This window comes from Narcine bancroftii, chromosome 7 (assembly GCF_036971445.1).
Source record: "Narcine bancroftii isolate sNarBan1 chromosome 7, sNarBan1.hap1, whole genome shotgun sequence".
Lineage (NCBI taxonomy): Eukaryota > Metazoa > Chordata > Chondrichthyes > Torpediniformes > Narcinidae > Narcine > Narcine bancroftii.
This window is the reverse complement of record NC_091475.1, coordinates 192421214-192443116: the sequence shown is the minus strand read 5'-3', so window position 1 is coordinate 192443116 and position 21903 is coordinate 192421214. Positions and strand designations below refer to the sequence as shown.

General features: G+C 41.0%; 2 protein-coding genes across 8 annotated transcripts in view; one reads left to right on the top strand and one right to left on the bottom strand.

Annotated features, from left to right (window-relative positions):
* The window catches only part of ppme1 (protein phosphatase methylesterase 1), a 75828-nt gene extending 69144 nt beyond the window's left edge, over nucleotides 1–6684 (bottom strand). The window contains exons 1-2 of one of the 2 annotated variants that reach the window (XM_069891830.1): nucleotides 1217–1258; nucleotides 958–1119 (exon numbers count right to left, since the gene is read on the bottom strand). Coding sequence is in view for 1 of the 2 variants with exons in the window: in XM_069891829.1 (XP_069747930.1) it covers nucleotides 6039–6103 (65 nt within the window). In the remaining variant the exon portion in view is untranslated. Of the gene's footprint in view, nucleotides 1–957; nucleotides 1120–1216; nucleotides 1259–6038 lie in introns of those variants that run through there. The other variant, XM_069891829.1, reaches the window with a different exon arrangement.
* c2cd3 (C2 domain containing 3 centriole elongation regulator) overlaps nucleotides 6306–21903 on the top strand; it is a 187502-nt gene continuing 171904 nt past the window's right edge. For 4 of the 6 annotated variants that reach the window (XM_069891824.1, XM_069891821.1, XM_069891825.1 and 1 more), the window contains exons 1-3: nucleotides 6306–6881; nucleotides 16152–16421; nucleotides 20369–20526. In XM_069891824.1, coding sequence (XP_069747925.1) covers nucleotides 6830–6881; nucleotides 16152–16421; nucleotides 20369–20526 — 480 coding nt within the window. In that variant the 5' untranslated portion in view covers nucleotides 6306–6829. Of the gene's footprint in view, nucleotides 6882–7135; nucleotides 7334–16151; nucleotides 16422–20368; nucleotides 20527–21903 lie in introns of all 6 variants that reach the window. The other 2 variants (XM_069891822.1, XM_069891820.1) reach the window with 2 other exon arrangements.

Genomic DNA, 21903 nt, shown 5'->3' with positions numbered 1-21903 from the left:
ACTTAAGGAAGAAGTCAAGAGAACACGATCCAGTCCTTATTGAGGATTCAGTAGTGGAGAGGGTCAAGAACTTCAAATTCCTGGGTGTTAACATTTCTGAGGATCTGTGCTGGAGCCTCCATGTCGACTTTTCAACGGTTATCTTTACAAGGTGTTTGAGAAGATTCATTATGTCACAGAAGAAAACTACTACAGGTGTATCGTGGAGACCATCTTGGCAGGTTGCATCACTGTCTGGTACGGAGATGCCAATGCTCAGGACTAGAAAAAACTCCAGAGGATTGTTAACTTGGTCTATGACATCATGGGCACCAGACTTCACTCCATCAAGGACACCAACAAGAGGCGGTGTCTTAAGAAAGCAGTCTCTGTCCTCAAGGACCCCATTACCCAGGCCATGCTCTCTTCACTCTGCCACCATTGGGGAAAAAGGAATCAGAAGACAAGTACTCGGTGGCACAGGTCAGCTTCTTCCCCACTGCCATCAGATTCCTGAACGATCAATGAACCAAGACACTGCCTTAATTTGACTTTTCATGCACAATTATTATTTATTGTTATAAGGTGGTTTATATAAATGTTTGCACTGCGATGTTGCCGCAAAACAACGAATTTCGTGACTTGTTCATGACAATAAATTCTGATTCTGCTATCAGAGGCTGATGGCCTGAAAATTGAGGACAGGAAGCCCTTTCCATCACCAACAAAACAAGGAGCTTGAATAAATTCTGATTCTGCTATCAGAGGCTGATGGGCTGAAAATTGAGGACAGGAAGCCCTTTCCATCACCAACAAAACAAGGAGCTTGGTCATGAGACATTCTGCCAAATAATTCTGACAGTCTGTGGAGAACCATATGAGAAGATCTATCATCTTTTCCCCATAGGGCTTCAGGAACATTTTTACCAAGCACATGTCTTATGGCATGTCTAACTAAATTAAATATTTCATAGTTACATTTGGTATTAGAGTACCCATTTTCAATGCACCGCTTAACGTAGCCTCAGGCAAAAGTGATGATCAGATGATGGCTGCATTGGTACTTTCTTCCTCCATTAACTGGAACATTGTGTATTGACTTGGTCTCCTCATCTGAAGTGGTATGCAATGAATTGATTACTAGGAAGAGAAGTTTGTCAGATAATAACGCATTAGGCAGACAGGGTCTACACTCTTGAATATAGGAGAACGAGAGATGATATAATTGAAGACTCACTTTTGCTTCTCTTTCTCCTATTGTTAGGGTCACCGTGCTCATGGCAATTCTTTGTTTGCCTTACAGTAGACAAGAGTTAAAGCATATCATGTAGGTTACATTTTTAACATATATTACATTTCAATAAAAGGAACCTTGTAGCTTGAAACAAACAAAATTTTAACAGGATTTGATAGAAAGATACAAGGTGGGTTATCTACAGCCTGTCTTAAAATAAGGGGTTGGACTTTCATATACAAGATGAGACAGAACTTCTTCACTAGATGGTAGTGAATCTTTGGAATCGTCTATCAGGTGTATTGTGGAGGATTGTTGTATGCTCACTACAAAGAGTTTTGGATATTAATTGAATCTAGCAATAGGATTTTAGGGCAGTAAAATAATTTTGAGGTAAAATATTATCTGTCATCTCAATGAACCTTGAAGCAGGAGTAAGGAATTGAATGGCCTGTTTTTGCTTGTTTCTCATACGTTTGGCATGTCCTTGGTTATGATTATTTGACACAGCCACCCCATTGTTAGAAACTGAGATATCCCTGATCTCTAGATTTACATGTGATGAATATGCTGAATCATTGTAGAATCTTGTGGTTTATTTCATTCAGTAGCAAAATTGAAGATACCAAGGTACTTTTATAAATATGTTAATATGCAATTAATTTTATTCTGAATTTACCAAAGAAAACAGCCATTTGAACTCTTTCGAGGTATCTTAATTTAGTTAGTACTCCTATTCCTTGCTGATGACTTTTGCAGAGAGGAATTAAAATCAGATATACCGCACAATTTCATTACACGAAAACACCAATTTTAAGTTCAAATAATTTGAACCATCAAACTATTGCAGTAAATTTGTCAGTTGAACTTATTGGCCCTGATCCTGTTTGCCAAACGTTTGATGGCTATTACAGTAAAAGAACATAGTTTTCCATCAGATCATTTAAGGTGTACGAGTCTGTACATCCCCCCACCCCCCCAACTCTGCGCAGGTTTCTTCCAGGTGCTCTGTTTTCCTCCAACCCTTCAAAACATACAGGGGTGATAGGTTAGTTGGGATATTTGGGCAGCATCGGCTCATGGCCAGAATGGCCTGTTTTACCATGCTGCATGTCTAAATTTTACATTACATTTACCTTTTCACTTTAAGGGTAACTCCTGACCCCTGTTATGAGATTAAAGGTTTCCTATTTTATGACAGTTCCAGCATTTGTTTTTCTTTCCTGCATGAGAACATCAAAAACAGTAGTTGGACCAACTGGCAGTGTGAACCTGGAATGCAAGATAATGGCTAGCCTCGTCATTTCTGTTTTTTTTGCCTATTTTCATTTAGAATCAGTTTTCTTTTTCTATTCCTAGAGTATGGCCTGTTGGACATTTCTCACTGCCTTTCCTTTAGCAACACAAATAAGATTCTAGTTGTTATCTAACTTTACATTAAAACCCCATACCCTTACATCCTCCATTTCTCATGCTTCTGCTCTCACCCCACCTCCGAATAAATAGAACAAGGATAGAATCCTTTTGGACCTAATTTCCACCCCATCAGCATCTGAATCTTAAATGTTATCCTGACATTTCTTGCAACTTCAGTACGATCCCATCAGAAACCACATCTTTTCTCTCCCCACCCCATCTGGTCTTTCCCAGACTCTCTTGTCTGCTCTTCCCACCTACCCTTCCATTCCCTTAGGCATTTCACACTGTAATCACAGAAACTCCAAAAACTGCCCTACATTTCCCCCTTCATCACTGTACAGTCACAAAGAGACATTCCAGTTGAAGCAAAGGTTTAGCTGTGTATCATCTAACCTACGGCATGTGGTCTCCTCTACATTGCTGACATGAAACAGAATTGGTGGCCACTTTGCCAAACACCTATGCTCTCCTTGTGGGTGAAGCTTGAACTTCCTGTAATCAACCATTTCAACTCCCCCCCAACCATATTGTGACCAACATCAACCACACGAGACAGAGTGCAAGTTAAACCCTAGTTTTAATAGACTAATATATACAGCTAGGTCTTGCCTCTGTGAAAGCCTAGGTCAGAATGGAGGAGCCTAGCTCTGGTTGGCTTTATATGCAAGGTCATCAGGTGGTGGCCCATGGAGACCTAGTGGTGTAATAGCATATCACCACATTCCCTCCCCTTAAAGGATTTTGACCTCCTCCCTCCCCCCACCCTCATAAGTTCATAAGTCCAGTATCAGACAGGCTTTCCTTTTTCTCCTGGACCTTTGGGGTACTATGGCAGAGGGTCCTGATATTGAGTGGGGGTATGTTGTGAGGGTGTAGGTTTTCTAGTCAGTTGTAGGGTGGAAGTATGCTGAAGGGGTGTAGGGCTTCCCGTCGGTTGCAGGGTGGGAGTATGCTGAGGGGATGTAGGACTTTCCATTGTTGGGGGTATATTGTTCGGTGGGGCCCTTTGTGGTGATGTGATGGTCGGCTGTCCTAGTGTCTGTCGTCTTATGTGCTGATTCATAGGAGTCTGAGACTCTCCCTCGTCGTCCACGATCCCTTTGTGCTGATCCATAGGGGTCTGCGACTCTCCTGCGTCGTTCACGATTCCAGCCGGTGCGAGGTCCCTGGTGGCCACTTAGTTTTCCCATCCATCCCTAAATGCGACAAATGCATCGTGGAGGTTCGCATGCCTCAACTCCACTGGCTCCACCAGTGGGTCTGTTTTGTAGGGCCTGCAGTGCTTCTGGAGGAGTGCCGGTCCTGGTGTCATCAACCATCTAGGCAGCACCGTGCCCTTCGTGGCTTTCCTCAAAACGGAAACCTTACGGTAATGTGGTGGTGTGTTAGTGGCGGTACACAATTGCGAGCATATAGAATGTAAAGCGTCCTGAAACACATCTTGCCATGGGTAGGTCTTTTGCCTTTAAGGTCAACAGGACAGTTTTTCAGATAGTGGCATTTTCCCTTTCTACTTGACCATTACTCCTGGGATTGTAGCTTGTGGTGCAGCAGGTGGCAATGCCTCTATCCTGTAGATACTGCTGGACTTCAGTACTCATAAAGGTGGCACCCCTGTCTATGTGTATATAGCTGGGGTACCCACACATGCTGAAAATGGATTGCAGGCACTTTATTACCGTGGCTGCCGATATGTCGGGGCGTGAGATTACAAAAAGGAAATGGGAATATTCGTCTATGGCATTAAGGAAATAGACGTTCCTGTCATAGGAAGGGAATGGGCCCTTAAAGTCGAGGATGAGGTGCTCAAAAGGTCTAGTAGTTTTATTAGTGTGGCTTCATCCGGCCGGTAGAACTGCAGTTTGCATTCTGCACAGATGGGACAGCCCTTGCTTACTGTCCTTACTTTCTCTACCGAGAATAGTCCTTATGAAGTGGAACAGTCTAGCGACTCCTGGGTGGCCCAGCTCATTGCGCAAGCTCTGCAGCTAGGACATGTGGTTAAGGGCCGCACAGGTGCCCCTGAACAGTGCATCTGGGGGCTCATTGAACTTCCCTGGATGGTATAGAATGTCATAATTATACATAGACAACTCTATCCTCCAGCACTAGATTTTCTTTTTTCGATCTTCCCCCTGTTCTGGTTGTTGATCATAAAAGCCATGGATCATTGGTCTGTGACATGAGTGGAGCGTTTACATGCCAGATAATGTCTCCAGAGCCTTACTGCTTCCACAATGGCTTGAGCCTCCTGCCGATTGTCTTACCTCTGACCTCTGTATGGTCCACGAGAAAAAGGCTACTAGTCGCACCTCCTAGTTCAGTGTGGCAGCTAGCACTACATCTGAGGCATCGGTCTCCACTTGGAATGGGATTGTCTCATCTATGGACTGCAGGGTTGCTTTTGCAATCAGGTCCCTAAGATCTGTGAAGGCTTTGATAGCTGCTGGGCAGAGGAGGAAAACTGAGGCTTTTGTGACATAGTTGGGGACCCACTGTGCATAATATGTGAAAAGTCCCAAACATCTCTTTAAGGTTTTCTGTGTATGTGGGACTGGGAGATCTAGGAGCGGGCACACGTAGACAGGGTCCGGGCTTTGTCGCTATTATACGTTATGTTACATTCCTCTGCTGCCTGAAAAAAAAACACTCAGGAAGATTCTTATTGGTTTGAGAGATTTGTTGCTCATTGGATACACACAAACTGATTCCCTCTGATTAGCCACTTCAGGGTCTTGCTGAAGAAATTTGCCCCATCAGGGTTTTCTAGATGAAAACCTCTTCTTCTGCAGGTTACCACAGAGATCCTTTTGTTTCCCTTATTTCAGGTGAAACACTCCAGCTCGCCATTTCCTCTTGGATGGACCACAAGGGTTTTCAACAGGGTGAACTCTGAACTCACAACCAGTCTTCCAAGAAACCTAAGCAAACTGATTGTGCAATACAGAGAGAATTAAAAAAAGCTCCTGAAATCTCCCTTCCCCTGATCGACATGACCTACTGAGTTGGTCATTGATAACCTTTTCCACCTCACACATGGCATCTTTCAGCTATTCCCAATACACCACCAGCACCATCTTCTTCCCACAGGCTGTGAGATTGCTGAACGACCAAAGGAACTGCTCACACTAACCACTCAAGATTCTCCTATTCACAAAACTGGATTTATTTATTTGTATATATGAATTCTTGTCCTGTATAGGATTGATACTTTGCACCCAGGACCGAGTATATGGTTTCGTCAGGTTGGACTTGTGGAGAAGACAATAAACTTGATTTGCCTTGCCTCACACTTCCCTCCTCTGCAACTGGAATCAAACCAAAAGAGGGCTGGAAAACCTCAGCATCTGTGCCAAGGGTCAGGTCAGACAGCCTTCGTTCGACCCCGGGGCAGCACGCGCCTTACTTCTTCCGTCCAGACGACAGGTCCCTCAGCCGAGACGCCGGTCCTGCTTCCCTCCCCGCCGACATTGCACCTCGAATCCCACTGACCGTTCGGGGCCCCGGCCCTCCCGCGGATCCTTCCGGAAGGCCTGGGCGTTTGAAGGACCAGACCGCAGCTGGGGAGCGGGGTTTGTCCGCAAAGCGCGGGGGCGTGGATCCTCCACCGTCCCAGCATGCCGAGCGGCCCGCGTCACGCCGCAATCCAACCAGCCAACGACTGAGCGGCCGACGAGGTTCGTCATTGACGGCGGGGTTCGTCCGCAAAGCGCGGGGGCGTGGGTCCTCCACCGTCCCAGCATGCCGAGCGGCCCGCGTCGCAATCCAACCAGCCAACGACTGAGCGGCCGACGAGGTTCGTCATTGACGGCGGGGTTCGTCCGCAAAGCGCGGGGGCGTGGGTCCTCCACCGTCCCAGCATGCCGAGCGGCCCGCGTCGCAATCCAACCAGCCAACGACTGAGCGGCCGACGAGGTTCGTCATTGACGGCGGGGTTCGTCCGCAAAGCGCGGGGGCGTGGGTCCTCCACCGTCCCAGCATGCCGAGCGGCCCGCGTCGCAATCCAACCAGCCAACGACTGAGCGGCCGACGAGGTTCGTCATTGACGGCGGGGTTTGTCCGCAAAGCGCGGGGGCGTGGGTCCTCCACCGTCCCAGCATGCCGAGCGGCCCGCGTCGCGCCGCAATCCAACCAGCCAACGACTGAGCGGCCGACGAGGTTCGTCATTGAAATGGATTGGATCACGGTTATAGAACAATGAAAACTAAGAAAACTAAAGCTGCCAAGCTGGGGAAGAAGAAGAAGAAAAGTAAGAGCGGGTTCCTCCGTTACGTTATATTGTGCTCATTCGCTCTGCCTTGTCGATGATGTTCATCCATGAGCATGAACCGTCCAGCAAAAGGACTGAATGGGAAAACCTTCTGCTAATCACTGGGGAGGGATTGGGAGTTCGAAAGGTCTTATTTACTATTCGCAGGTTCACACCCCTTACTCTTGTTGCATTTAATACATGCAGAGTTTAGAATCTGCAGGTCTATTTTAAATTTCCCCTCCAATCAACAGGACCCGTTCCATCGGGGAAGTCGGGATTCGAATTGCATTTAGACAATCCCTCTCTCAATTAAGATCCAAAGTCATTTTGCGTGGCAGACAACTTGTGCAGGACAAGATCCCACGTGCAACAGAAGGAAGAGTGCAAGGGTGGCGAGGGAAATGATTGGTCCCGTGGTGGTGGTGTTTTTGTGGAGCCACCGAAGATGGGTGAGATTTAAAATTAAAGTTTGCCATTTGTCTTAAAATTAAGGGTGGCGAAGATCATGAAACCCAATGATTTGCAATGTCCTGAACCATATACAGAATCCCAGGGTGGGGATATTAGTGGTTTTGGATTGCATTAAGGTGGACTCCAAGGCCTGACCAAACGCATCCTTGGGTCTTGTTGGAAACTTGGGAAGAAATTGCAGAAATCTGTGCGGAGATGTATACATTGTCTTAAGCCTCCAGTGAAGTGCTGTAAGACTGTACAGTTGGACTGGTATTTAAAAGTGACAGGAAAGACCAGCAAAGGAACTATAGGCTAGTGAGCCTGACAGCATTAGTATGAAAGTTGCTAGAGGTGCTATGAAGGGGTAGGATTTACTTACATTTGGATAGACAGGGAATGATTGCAGAGACTCAGCTTAGCTTTGAACATTGAGGATTGTATCTAACAAATCTTGATAGATTTTTTGAGAGGTGAACATAATGGAAAGTGTGTATATGTACTTTAGCAAGGCCTTTGACAAAATTTCATATGGCATGTTTGCATGGAAGGTTAGATCACATGAACCTTTGATAGCACTGGCTCTGTAAACTAGGGGCAGCATGTTCGTTCCACGCTGGAGCCTCATGTCTGTGAGGGGTGCTTGGACAAAGTGGCGACTCTTAACTTCCTTACAAGCAAACTGGGTTACGGAGCTGAGGACTGGCAGGGAGAAGAGAGCCCCGATGTTCCAGCCCTCGGAGCTGATGTCTTAAAGGTCCTGCAAGTCGTGAGTGTCATCGGGTTCTGAGGGTTTTAAGTGCACACGAGAGTTCTATGAAAGTAATTTGGTTTAGCTCACTCACGACTGTTGGTGTTTTTTGTTTGCTGCACCTCCTCGCGTCTACAGTGGTGACCCCAATGGCAATTTTGGACCCCATGATGAATGACACCAATCTACAGAGCGCTGTCTTGGTGAAACTGCCTACCTTTTGGACCTCACAGCCTGTGGTCTGGTTTGAGTAGGCTGAGACCCAATTTCATGTCAGGTAGATCACCGCACACATCACAAAGTATTACTGTGTGGTCAGTTCACTCGACCAAGAGACGGCTGGAAGAATTACCGATTTCCTGTATAAACCCCCATACCATTGCTAGGTACGAGGCCGTTAAAGCGTTCCTCATCAGTACTTTTGGGCTTTCCCTCTGTGAATGAGCATTGTGGCTGCTACACATGGATGGCCTAGGCAACCGAACACCATCCACCCTCATGAAAGACATGCTGGTGCTTATGAATAGCCACAAACCTTGCCTGCTGTTTGAGAAAATATTCCTGGAGCAAATGTCAGGGGACATTTGCTTACTTTTTTAAAATTTTTTTTATTTTTCACACCATAAATCACGTTAGCCATGATATACACTTTTTCTTTTTCACACATATACAGTGACTTTTTCTCCCCCCCCTCCTCCCAAGCCACCCCCCCACCCCCCCTCTCATCCATTTTAGGTATACAATCTAGGTTGCATTAAGCCAGTCAGACAATGTTGTCATTCAACAAAAATACACCAGAAATTCTACTGAGTCCATTCTTTTCTTCTCTTCTCCTTCCATCAACTTAGGTAATGTTTGTTCCCGGTAGGTTTTCGCTATTGTATTTAATGTAAGGCTCCCATACTTGTTCGAATATTTCAATATTATTTCTTAAACTATATGTTATTTTTTCTAATGGAATACATTTATTCATTTCTATATACCATTGTTGTATTTTCAAATTATCTTCCAATTTCCAGGTTGACATAATACATTTTTTTGCTACGGCTAGGGCTATCTTAACAAATCTTTTTTGTGCATCCTCCAAGTCAATTCCAAATTCTTTATTTTTTATGTTACTTAGGAGAAAGATCTCTGGATTCTTTGGTATATTGTTTTCTGTTATTTTATTTAATATCTGATTGAGATCATCCCAAAATTTTTCTACTCTCTCACATGTCCAGATTGCATGAATTGTTGTTCCCCTTTCTTTTTTACATCAAAAACATCTATCAGATACTGTTGGGTCCCATTTATTTAACTTTTGCGGTTAAATAGTCTGTGTAACCAATTATATTGTATCATACGTAGCCTCGTATTTATTGTATTTCTCATCGTTCCAGAACATAATTTCTCCCATGTTTCCTTTTTTATCTTTATATTTAAATCTTGTTCCCATTTTTGTTTAGTTTTACCATTTGTTTCCTTATTCTCCTTTTCTTGCTGTTTAATATACATATTTGTTATAAATCTTTTGATTAACATTGTATCTGTAATCACATATTCAAGGTTACTTCCCTCTGGTAAACTCAAATTGCTTCCTAATTTATCTTTCAAGTAGGATCTCAGTTGGTAATATGCCAGCGCTGTATCTCCAGTTATATTGTACTTATCTCTCATTTGTTCAAAGGATAAGAATCTACTTCCTGAAAAACAATTTTCTATTCTTTTAATCCCTTTTTTTTCCCATTTTCTAAAGGAAAGGTTGTCTATTGTAAAAGGGAGTAGCTTATTTTGCGTCAATATTAGTTTTGGTAATTGATAATTTGTTTTATTTCTTTCTACATGAATCTTTTTCCAAATATTGAGGAGATGGTGTAATACTGGAGAAGTTCTATGTTGTACCAATTTTTCGTCTCATTTATATAATATGTGTTCAGGTATCTTTTCCCCTATTTTATCTAATTCTAATCTCGTCCAGTCTGGTTTTTCCCTTGTTTGATAAAAATCTGATAGGTATCTTAATTGTGCGGCTCTATAATAATTTTTGAAGTTTGGCAATTGTAAGCCTCCTTGTTTATACCATTCTGTTAATTTATCTAGTGCTATCCTCGGTTTCCCCCCTCTCCATAAAAATCTCCTTATTATTTTCTTTAACTCTTTGAAGAATTTTTCTGTCAGTTGTATTGGCAATGCCTGAAATAAGTATAGTATCCTTGGAAAAATGTTCATTTTAATACAGTTTATCCTTTCTATCAGTGTTAGTGGTAGCTCTTTCCAATGCTCTAAATCGTCCTGTAATTTTTTCATTAGTGGATTGTAATTGAGTTTATATAATTGGCCTAGATTTTTGTTTATTTGTACACCTAGGTATCTTATTGCCTGCATTTGCCATCTGAATGGGGATTCCTTCTTAAGTTTTGAGAAATCCGCGTTATTCATAGGCATTGCTTCACTTTTATTTACGTTTATCTTGTATCCCGACACTTCTCCATATTCCTTCAATTTCTTATATAATTCTTTTATTGATAGTTCTGGTTCTGTTAAGTACACTATCACATCATCCGCAAATAGACTGATTTTATATTCCCTGTCTTTTATTTTTATTCCTTTTATATTATTATCTATTCTTATCAATTCTGCTAGTGGTTCTATAGCTAGCGCAAACAATAATGGTGATAGTGGGCATCCCTGCCGCGTTGACCTGCTTAAGTTAAATTGCTTTGATACATGTCCATTTACTGTCACTTTCGCTAACGGTCCCTTATATAATGCTTTAATCCAATTAATATACTTCTCCGGTAAACTGAATTTTTGCAATACTTTGAACAAATAATTCCATTCTACTCTGTCGAAGGCCTTTTCTGCGTCTAAAGCAACTGCTACTGCAGGTGCTTTATTTCCTTCTACTGCATGAATTAAGTTAATAAATTTACAAATATTGTCTGTTGTGCGTCTTTTTTTGATAAATCCAGTTTGGTCTAAATTTACCATTTTCGGTACCTGTTCTGCTAATCTGTTTGCTAATAGTTTAGCTATTATCTTATAATCTGTGTTTAGCAAAGATATTGGTCTATATGACGCTGGTGAGAGTGGATCTTTCCCTTGTTTTAGTATCACTGTAATTATTGCTGTTTTACATGAATCTGGTAAGTTTTGTGTCTCATCAATCTGGTTGATTACATCCAGGAGGGGCGGTATTAATAGGTCTTTAAATGTTTTGTAGAATTCTATTGGGAGTCCATCCTCTCCTGGTGTCTTATTATTTGGTAATTTTTTTATTATCTCTTGTATTTCTACTGTTCCAAATGGTTCTGTTAATTTATTTTGTTCCTCTATTTGTAGTTTTGGTAGTTCAATTTTAGTCAAAAATTCATCTATTTTCCCTTCTTTCCCTTCGTTTTCAGTTCGGTATAATTGTTCATAGAATTCTCTGAAGTTTTCCTTAATTTCTTTCGGATTATATGTAATTTGTTTGTCTTTTTTTCCTTGTTGCCAATACCATTTTCTTAGTTTGCTCTGTCTTAAGCTGCCATGCTAAGATTTTGTGTGTTTTTTCACCTAGTTCATAATATTTCTGTTTTGTCTTCATTATATTCTTCTCCACCTTATATGTTTGTAATGTTTCATATTTTATTTTTTTATCCGCCAATTCTCTTCTTTTAGTTGTATCTTCCTTCATTGCTAATTTTTTTTCTATGTTTACTATTTCCCTTTCCAACTGCTCTATTTCCTGATTGTAGTCCTTCTTCATCTTGGTTACATAACTTATTATTTGCCCTCTAATGAATGCTTTCATTGCGTCCCATAGTATAAACCTATCTTCCACTGATTCCGTATTTACTTCAAAATACATTTTTAATTGTTTTTCAATAAATTCTCTAAAATCCTGTCTTTTAAGTAGCATGGGGTTTAATCTCCATCTATACATTCTTGGAGTGATGTCCTCTAGCTTTACTGTCAGTATTAAGGGTGAATGGTCCGATAGCATTCTCGCTTTATATTCTGTTTTTCTTACTCTATCCTGCATACTAGCTGATAACAAAAATAGGTCTATTCTTGAGTATGTTTGGACATTCGCTTACTTCTGGCAGAAGAAGATTTTGATGACTCCTGTAGGCTACAGCCCATGCTGACGACCTATGACACGCCATCAACATGGCAGAGCAACTGTTGACCATGTTGCTGCGACACGCCATGGCACTTGGTTGTTCCCCACCGCAGTTGTTCCCACTGGAGGTGGGATTTCGCGGCCCACCACTGCTGCCCACCTTGCTCACATCCAGAAAACGCCCAGGCCGGCTGTCGCTAATGACTACGTCGGCCAGCCACCAAGATAGCCTCCTCTACTTGTTAGACTGGCATTCTCGTTGGTGTTTCTTTCTCGATACAGGGGCAGAAGTCAGCATTTTGCCTCCCATGAGCTGGGATACCCATGCAGGAAAGTCTGGGGCTTCCGTCACTGCTGCCAACACCAGCAATATTAAGACGTATGGTGTGCAGACCATCCCACTTGAGTTCAGCTCCTGCTCTTTTAATTCCTTGGTGGAAGGAATCAAAGGGAAATTGTGGATGGCTGCCTTTTTGATTGGAGGCCAATTATGTGCCACAGGGGTTAGTACTGAATCTACTGATGTTTGCTATTCAAATAATTATTATCGATAACAAAGCAATTAATATGATTAATACATTTGCAGATGACACCGAAGTTGGTAACATAATGGACAGTGAAGGAAGGTAGTCAATTTCATAACAGGATCAAGATAGTTGGGAAGGTGGCCCAAGAAGTGGTGCCTATTTTAACTCTGACAAATGTGAGGTGGTACACTTCAGGAAGTCAAATTGGAATAGGACTTGCTCAGTAAATGACAGGGCCTGGAGAGTGTTGTAGAACAGAAAGATCGAATTCTCTGAAAGTGAGAGCTCAGATGGTCAGGGTTGTGAAGAATGTGCTTGGCATTGGGCAGGGCATTAATACAAAATTTTGGACTTTGTGATACAATGTACCAGGCTTTGAAGAACCCACGCTTGGAGTAGTGTGTGCATTCTGGTCGGTCAGCTATAAGAAGGACGTCACAAAGCTGGAAGGAATGCAGAGGAGATTCACCAGGATGTTACTGGGACTAGAGAGTATGAGTCTTAGAGAGAAGTTGAATAGGCTGGGTTCTCTGGTGAGCAAGAAGCTGAGGGATGACCTTATAGAGGTATATAAAATCATGAGGGGCATGGATAAAGTGAATGCTCACAGAAGTTGACCAAGAATGTCTGCGATGCTCAGGTCAAATGCAATACACAGTCTTGAGGTGAATCTTGAGATCCCGCAGATTTATAGGAAGTAAAGGGTAACCAGCGTTTTGGGCCAAATCAAAATACACTATTTCCCTTGCTCTTTTTTGTGCTTGTAGGTAACCTTACATTCTATTTTTATGTTTTATGCTAATTTATACCATGATCTGTCTTTATCAATTACTTTGTTTTACTTTGCTGAGTCCTAAATGTCATCAACCCATGGGCTGACTGGTATTTTGTCAATTTTATAAACCTCTTGATTTTATACTACTTTTAATTACTCCTGTCGGCCATAGACAACCCACTTTGTTGGAATTTCTGCCTCAAGGGATTTTTTTTTTCAAACCATGAATTTCATTGTTATGGCCTGTCCAATGTAATATTTTCTCAAGTTGATTTTCCAATCTACCATAGCCAACACATTTCTCATACATTTGAACAGTAGTCTTTGTTCAGATTTAAGACCATAGTTTTGGATTGAACTTTATTACTTTCAAGCTTAACGTTAGGGTCCCTTAACTCTTTCCTGTTTGATCCCTCAACATTTAATCTGAAAAATCATCTTGTATGCACTCAGATTTTGTTCTCCATTATATAAGATTATAAGAAATGTATGCAATTTTGGCCACCTAAGTGCAGGAAATATATCAATGAGATGAAAAGAGCACAGAGAAAGTTTACAAGGATATTGTCAGGACTTGAGTTGCAGGGAAAGATTAACAGGTTTGGGCTTTATTCTCAGGAGTGCAGAAGAATGAAGGGAGATTAAATGGAGATATAGAAAATTATGAGGGGGAAAAATAGAATAAATGCAAGTAGGCTTTGAGGTTAGGTGAAACTCGATGGGCCTAGTGGCCTGCTTCTGCTCCCTTATCATGTGACCTTGTGAACTAGAGGACATGGTTTAAAGGAGAAATGTTTAAAAGGAACATCTTCACCCAGAGAGCAGTGATTGTGGAGAACAAACTGCTAACCAAAGTGGTGAATGCTGGACCCATTTTAAAGAAAATATTGGATAAAAATACATGGATGTGAGGGGTTTGAATGGCTATGGTGCAGGCAGAATAATTGTTCAGATCAGACTAGATGGGCCAAAGGGCCTATTAGTGTTCTATGGTTCTAGGAACAGGAATAGGCCAACTGGGCTGTTGAGACTGTTCTTTTATTCAGCAATGTCATGGCTGAACTGGCTGTGGACTCCACTCCACTTAGCTGCCTTTTCCCCAAAATCCTTAATTCCCCTACTACGCTAAAATTTCTCCAACTGTTTTAAATATATTTAATGACATACCCTTTACTGTTTCCTTGAGAAGAGAACTCCAAAATTCACTACTCTGAGAAAAATACTTGCTCCTCATCTCAGTCCTAAATCTATTCCCCCTTCTCCCCTCCATCGATCCCCCCCCCCCCCAGCCCCGAGTCTTGAGGCAATGTCCCCTTGTTCTCGTCTCTCCTCTCAGTGGAAACAACACGCTAAGTTCCTCCAGTACTTTGTGAGTTGAAACGACTTTCTACCTCTATATATCCTTTTCATAACTTTAAGTGTTTTTAATAAGATCCCCTCTCGTTCTTCTGAATTCCAGCGAGTATAGTCCCAGGCGATTCAAATCTCTCCTCCTAGGCTAACTTCCCCTCATCTCAGGAAATAATCTGCTGGCTCTCCTATGCACCACATCCAAAACCAGTATATTCTTCCTCCAGTAAGGAGTCCAGAGACGCATTCAGTGTGGCCTCACCAGCATCCTGTACAATCCTGTACAATCCCTGCCCTTAAATTTAATCCCTCTAGTAATGAAGGCTAACATTCCATTTTCATTCTTGATGACCCATTGTGCATGAAATCGAACTTTTGTAGTTCATGTTCAAGCACTTGCAAATCTTTCTGTTTGCCAACCAGAGAAGCATCTATTTATTTTGCCTCTCTCCCTGATGATATATTCACCTCTATCCATGATGATATATTAACCTTGAGCTTATCTTATGGATGCCTTTTATAGGTCACTTTATTGCTGCTAATATTGACATGCCCAACTTTATATGTAGATTAGTCACAAATCCTTCCTCTTACATGTAATTTTAATTTATTAATTTGTAAAATGCCCAATATTTGTAAATTCTGCTTGATTTCCAGCATTTTCTACTTTTGTTTAATCACTTTTAGAAACACCTCTTGAGAATGAATATTGAACAACACATGAGTAATAATTTATCTCTTCTTTGGGTTGCATTGCCATTCTTGTCATGTATTTTCTTGCTATTATTCCTCTCCATTCCACTCGCCTATGTTACCATTTGTGTGTCTAATATTATTAGTGTTGATAAGAAGCAAAAATTACAAGATATGAAATATGTTTCTAAATTTTTACATTTTCCTTTCAGTCCAAATATCATTAATTTTGACTAGTTTCCCTCCCATCCCCAAAATGGTTATCAACATGGTGTAAAAACTGTTTTGCTTTCAGTATCATTGTATTTAAGTATATATATTTTGATACACTTACAATATTTTAATATTGTGACATTTATAATTCATTTTTCATTCATCTTCCACATTGACATATGTAATCATTGGAATTTTACTTTGTGGCATTTGCCATGAAATCCTTTCTGCTGAGAAATATTTAAACTAGGAATGACAATATTTGTTACAGGGCAACAGGTTCTTCTGTGGGAAATTACTTCTTCAATTTAAAATTATTGAAGAATACTCATAATATTTAGTTTGAAACTAATAAAATCATGAGTTTCCTCAGAAAACATGGACCTTCAAGTCATGATAACTTTAATTTTGCTTACAGGAATAAGTGATGTCCTACCATCTACAACCCTGCCACCACTTGTTGAAGGTCAGGTTCGATGTTTTTTAAGGATAACAGTCAGTAAAATTTTGTGGATCATTCCCAAACCTCCAGTTGCCCCTCTTGTTAGACTACGTTGGTGGGGTGAAACTTCCAATGGCACTTTGTTTCGCCCAAAGGATTCTTCACATGCTGAACCAAAATCCATGAAAACCACTGCTCGATATGCAGTTCATTGTGGATCAAGACAGCTCACTTCTTACCTTGCAGGTTAGTTGCAAGCATAATCAATTATTTAACTATATCTGTAAATTACACTAATGTTTGTCCTGCAGAATATGATTAAGATCTGTATAACCGTTCAAATAAAATTGGGTGTTGAGTCTAATGACACCATGTTAAAATAATGTATAAGCTAGACCTTAGTGGTGGAGTACAAGTAAATGGGAGGCAAAAGCACCAAGAACATCACCATTCTCAGTAGCAGGGCTGAACATGTGAGTGCTTTTGCAACAGTACACAACTGGAAGTGTTGCGCTGGTTTATCTATTTCTGATTACTCTCAATATTCCCACCAAATTTGATTCAATTTACTTGAATGAAGAAATGGCTGAGAACACAGGAATCAATAAAAAGCTATGGGAGTAGACAACATACCTAATAGAGTTCCAAAGACGTATTCAGAAGCAGCTATGCTTTCAGCTGAGATATTCCAAAGCAGTTCCCATACTGGGGCTTTTCTCTTTGGAGTGAAGAAGAATGAGAGATGACTTAATGGAGGTCTACAAGATTATGAGAGATAGATAAGATGCATAGTCAGCACCTTTATCTCAGGGCAGGAGTAACAAACACCAGAGGACATCTGTACAAAGTGAACGGAGCAAGGTTTAGGGAAGACATCAGGGGTAAGATTTTTACATAGAGAATTGTTGGTGCCTGGAATGCATTGCCAGGGTGGTGGAGGCTGGAATAATAGGAGCATTTAAGAGGCACATGGATAAAGAAAGAGGGTTATGAGTTTAGGAGGGTTTTTTTTAGGTGTATGTAGGTCAGCACAACATTGTGGGCTATGCTTTAATGTTTTATGTTCTGACACGTTCTGGATGAGACAGCAGTTAATGCTGCTGCAGTATTGGCTCCAATAGCCTATGTTTGAACCTGACTGAAAGTTCCGTGTATGTGGAATTTGCACATTCTCACATGACTGTAACTTCATCTGGTGCTCCCATTTTCTCTTGTATCCCAAAGACATACTGGTTAGTAGATTAGCTGGCTACTGGAAATTAATTCTCCACCCACCAACACTAGAGTTGATGGGCACGTCGGAGACGACAGGTTGCAGACAAATAAGCAGGGGAATGGGGAGATGGATGGCTCTAATTTTAAAAATGCTGGAGAACTTCAGCAGGCCAAAGGGTGTACTTTATAGAGCAAAGATAAATGAGCATAACCAATGGAATTGAGCACTTCATCAAAGTGGGGGAAAATGTCAGCAGGCGCCCAAACAAAATGGTGGTGGAGGGAGGGGGGGTGTTTGAGAAGGAGCATGGTTCTGAAGGCAAGAGGTGAGGGAGGAAGAGCACAGCAGCAAGCAGGGGGAGGAGGGATGACTCTGGGAATAGAGAGGGAAAGGGGTGGAGAGCTAGGAGAAAGAAGACAAAGGGAAGGGGGTGGGGGGGGAGGGGGAAGAATGGAGAATAGGTTAGGAGAAACCAGAGAAGTTGATGTTAATGTCATCCAGTTGGAGAGTGCTTAGATGTAAAATCAAGTGTTGTTCCTCCATTTTACAGCTGCTAAAGTACTGTACACTGTTACCTGCCGAGTTTCTCCAGCATTGTGTTTTTACTTCAGTCACAGTATCTGAAGACTTTCGTTTTTTTTTCTTCATAAATACTTTCCTTGCCTGCAATACCCACAATTTAAAAATATCTATTTTTAATTGCCTGCATATGTTATTTTCCACCAAAATTAGAATGAATCAAATCTGGCTAATCACACTACTCTTTGATCAACAAAGTGATGGAAAATGACATGGCTAATGCTTATTCACCAAAAATCTGTTCACTCTTGTCTGATTTGAGCTTTACCAAGATTATTCAGATCCAAATGTTATATCAACCATGATCCAAACATTGATTGTAAAGCTGAATTGTAGAGGTGAGATGAAAGTAATTGCCCTTGATATCAAGGCAGTACTTGATTGAGTGTGGCATCAAGGAGCACTGGTAAAAAGCACAATTAATGGACATCAAAGGAAAAACAAAATAGTGGCTGGAGTCATTTTGTTGAGATTGTTAGAGTCATTTGTTCCTCAGAGTAGAGTCCTGGACCCAATTATCTTCAGCTGCTTCATCAGTGACCTTCCTGCCATGAAAAGAACTGATAAGGGGATAAAACTGATGATTCCATGCATAGCTTCTTGGATAACTGAACAATTCATGCTTACTTGCAGAGAGTCCTGGCCATTTTAAAGCCATTTGTGGTTAATGTGGCAACTACAATTTGGGCCATATTTTGCAAAATCATTACTTCCTCTGACCAGAACCAGTCCATTCATCGTCATCGCTGTCAGTTTCCTGACGGTGTTTGATGAACAATCATGCTTATAAAGAGCAGGTCAATATCCAACTTAAGGCACCCCAAAACCCCTTCACCATTTACATAGCAGAAGACAGAAGAATAATAGAATGTCCTATACCTTTCTGGGTAATTGGAATTCCAACAAAGCAAGAAGTTGAATGCTATTAAAGGAAACAACAATTCATTTGATTGGTACCCCATCACCACCACCATGTGCATTAATTCCCTCCATTACCAAGGAACAGGAACTACTGTGTGTACCATCTGTAAAATCCTTTGCAGTTAGTGACTTGGGTTTCTCAAACAGCTTCCTAAAACAGACTTTGGACACCACTTCCTGAACCCAATCTCATCAAGGACAGGGTCTTTCTTCTTTTAATTTGGAAATAAATTAGCATTCTGTGACAGTATATAGTTATGTTTTTGGGAGATAAATTGGGGCAGGGTTTGTTAGTGGTGGTCACATACAAACACTTTAAAACAGATCTTATTTAAAATACTGGAGCTCTGCCCCATGCTAGACAGGTTGAGGCCAACAGTGTTTGCAGAAGCTTTGGAGAGTGCCCAAGAGACTTCATTAATGGATTGTTGTTTACAAAAAGGCAACCGATGAAAGAGCTTGTCGGAACCGCAGATTGTTTGCAGTGGAACTTGCTGTTCTAAGAAGGTCATGTGGTTTTGCAAGCAGAGAGAGTCAGGTTTTTTCTGTGTATGTGTGAGAGAGTGAGAGAGAGACACACACAGGGCCAAGTTTCTTTGGCAAGACACTGAAGTGGCTGATGGAAGTAAATCAGTTCTGGGTGTCCTGGAACAACAAATCTCTCTCTGAAACCCAACAAGAACCTTCCTAAACAGTAACCATTTACCTTTCAAGCACCAAAGCCTGGTGAACTTTATAAATGTTAAATTCTGTGCACAGTATAAGAATTGCCTGCAACCAGTGAACTTGCAGGAATGAGAAGAGAGATTGGACTGTGAACCAAATAACTTTTCTGAACTTACACACACACTACATGTACGTGCGCTTAGAATTAGAAGGGTGTTAGGTTAGTTAAGTCAATAGTGATAAGTTAAAGTTTGATTTTGTTTTCATGTTTAAAGATAATTAAAACAACTTTTGTTTAAATAACCATTTGTCTTGGTGAATTTCTATTTCTGCTGGGGTTTGGGGTTCTCTGGGCTCGTAACAATTCCTTATTCAAAAGGACTGCAGCATTGCATGAGGGTGTCTCAAAATTTGGAGGCACTAATGAAATAATTGTTTTTTTTTTAAATTCTCTTGTGGAATGTAGATGTTGATGCCTAAAATTAATTGTTATCCCTTTCTTGAACTACAATGGTCCTTGAAGAAATGCTTTGGAGGGAAGTGTTTTAGAATATTGACCAGCATTTAATAATCTTAGATATTTTCAAGTCCGGATGATGTCTTGCAAGTTTAGGTACTCTGGAACTATTTGACTCTTGTTCTTTTGGTAATGGTGATTATAGATTTAGGTGATGCTGCAGTACACCACTGAAAGATTTGGCTTGAGAAACAAGTTGCGTTTTTTCTGTGTATTTTTCATTTCCTGATTAGTTCATTGGAGAAAGATTGATTTAAATTGACATGGTATTTTGTTCAATTCTTTACATGATAGATATGGGAGTTCTAGTATTGGAGGTGATGACAAAAGCTGACCATCTTCCCATTGGCCGAGTTCAAATCAATGGAATATCGCAGCTGTCCGCCACTTGTGGAATTTGTGGATTTTTCACAGTGATGTCACCCACCTCGGAGAAACTTGGAGAACTTCAGGTTAGAAGTGATATTCTTGATTAGATATTATGACATAGTTGGCATTGGGCAAGATAAATTATATTTAATAATCATTTTATTTGATAAAGTAAATACCGGTAACCAAAATTTTTGCAGAAATTGCTAATTGTTGCAGCATGTTAGAGCTGTGTTCTTCCACAGAATGAATAACCAGTTGCTGATAAGGGTAAGTAATTGCCATTGTGAAGGAATCCAATAATTTCTGGGTTTTCACTGCTTGTTCTACTACATCCATAAACAGGAGCATTAACAGCCCTTTAAATTTTTTATAAAACTCATCCAGAAATCCATCTGGGGCATTGTTAGCTTGAAGAGTCCCCAGTGTTTTTTCAGTTTCTTCCCTGGTAAATTGTAAATCTAATTCCTGTCTGTCCTCATCATTCAACTTCGACAGTCCCACTTCATCTTACAACTTATCTATTTTGGCCTCATCCCCTAGTGAGTCAGATTTATATAAATTTTTGTAATATTGTTGAAATGTTTCATTTATCTCTTTTTGATTGTATGTAATCGTGTCATTTTCCTTTTATATAGCATTTATAGCTCTTGCTGATTCTTCAGACTTCAGTCATGCGCTCTTTCTCCCAATTCATAGTATTTCTGTTTTGTATTTATTATAGTCTTTCCTATTCTATATGTTTTTAAAATGTGTTGGATTTTCTTATTTTCCAGTGATTTATATTTGTCTTTATTTCCTGTCCTTTGATATTCCTTTTCTAATTTCCCTATTTCTATCTCCAATTTATTTATTTCTGCATTAAATTCTCTTTTAATCATTTTTATATATGAAATTTGTCCTCTCAAATATGCCTTTAATGTAACCCATATTAGAAAGCTATTGTCCATTGATCCCAAATGAATTTCACAAAAAAGTTTAATCTGTTGTCATATAAATTGTTTAAAATCCTCCCTTTGTCGTAACATTGTATTTAATCGGCACCTGTATTTATTTTCCTGCTTCTCCAGTAATTGTATTACCAGGGAAAGCGGTAAGTGATCTGAGTGCAGCCTAAATAAGTATTCAGTTTTGACTACTCGATCTTTCAGAGTTGATAGGCTTCTTCAGGTGTATTCTCCGCTAAGAATGCACCTGAAGAAGAGAAAGCGGCCCCTTGATTTGCTGTTCAGGTGGCAGTGCTAAAAGCACGGCACTGGCCACCTGAAGGGACAACTGCACTGGGATGCGCATCTGAGTGCACTCCAGCTCCTGTCTCTTAAGCTGTCAAGTTCGGATGGCTGACTGTCAGCTGGGACAGCCAACGCAGGCTATCAGTGCGGGGACATCTCCCGTGGAATGTCCCTACATTGATCGCTCTGACCCCCGGTGGGGGAGAACGGGGGCTGGAGCGGCCGGCG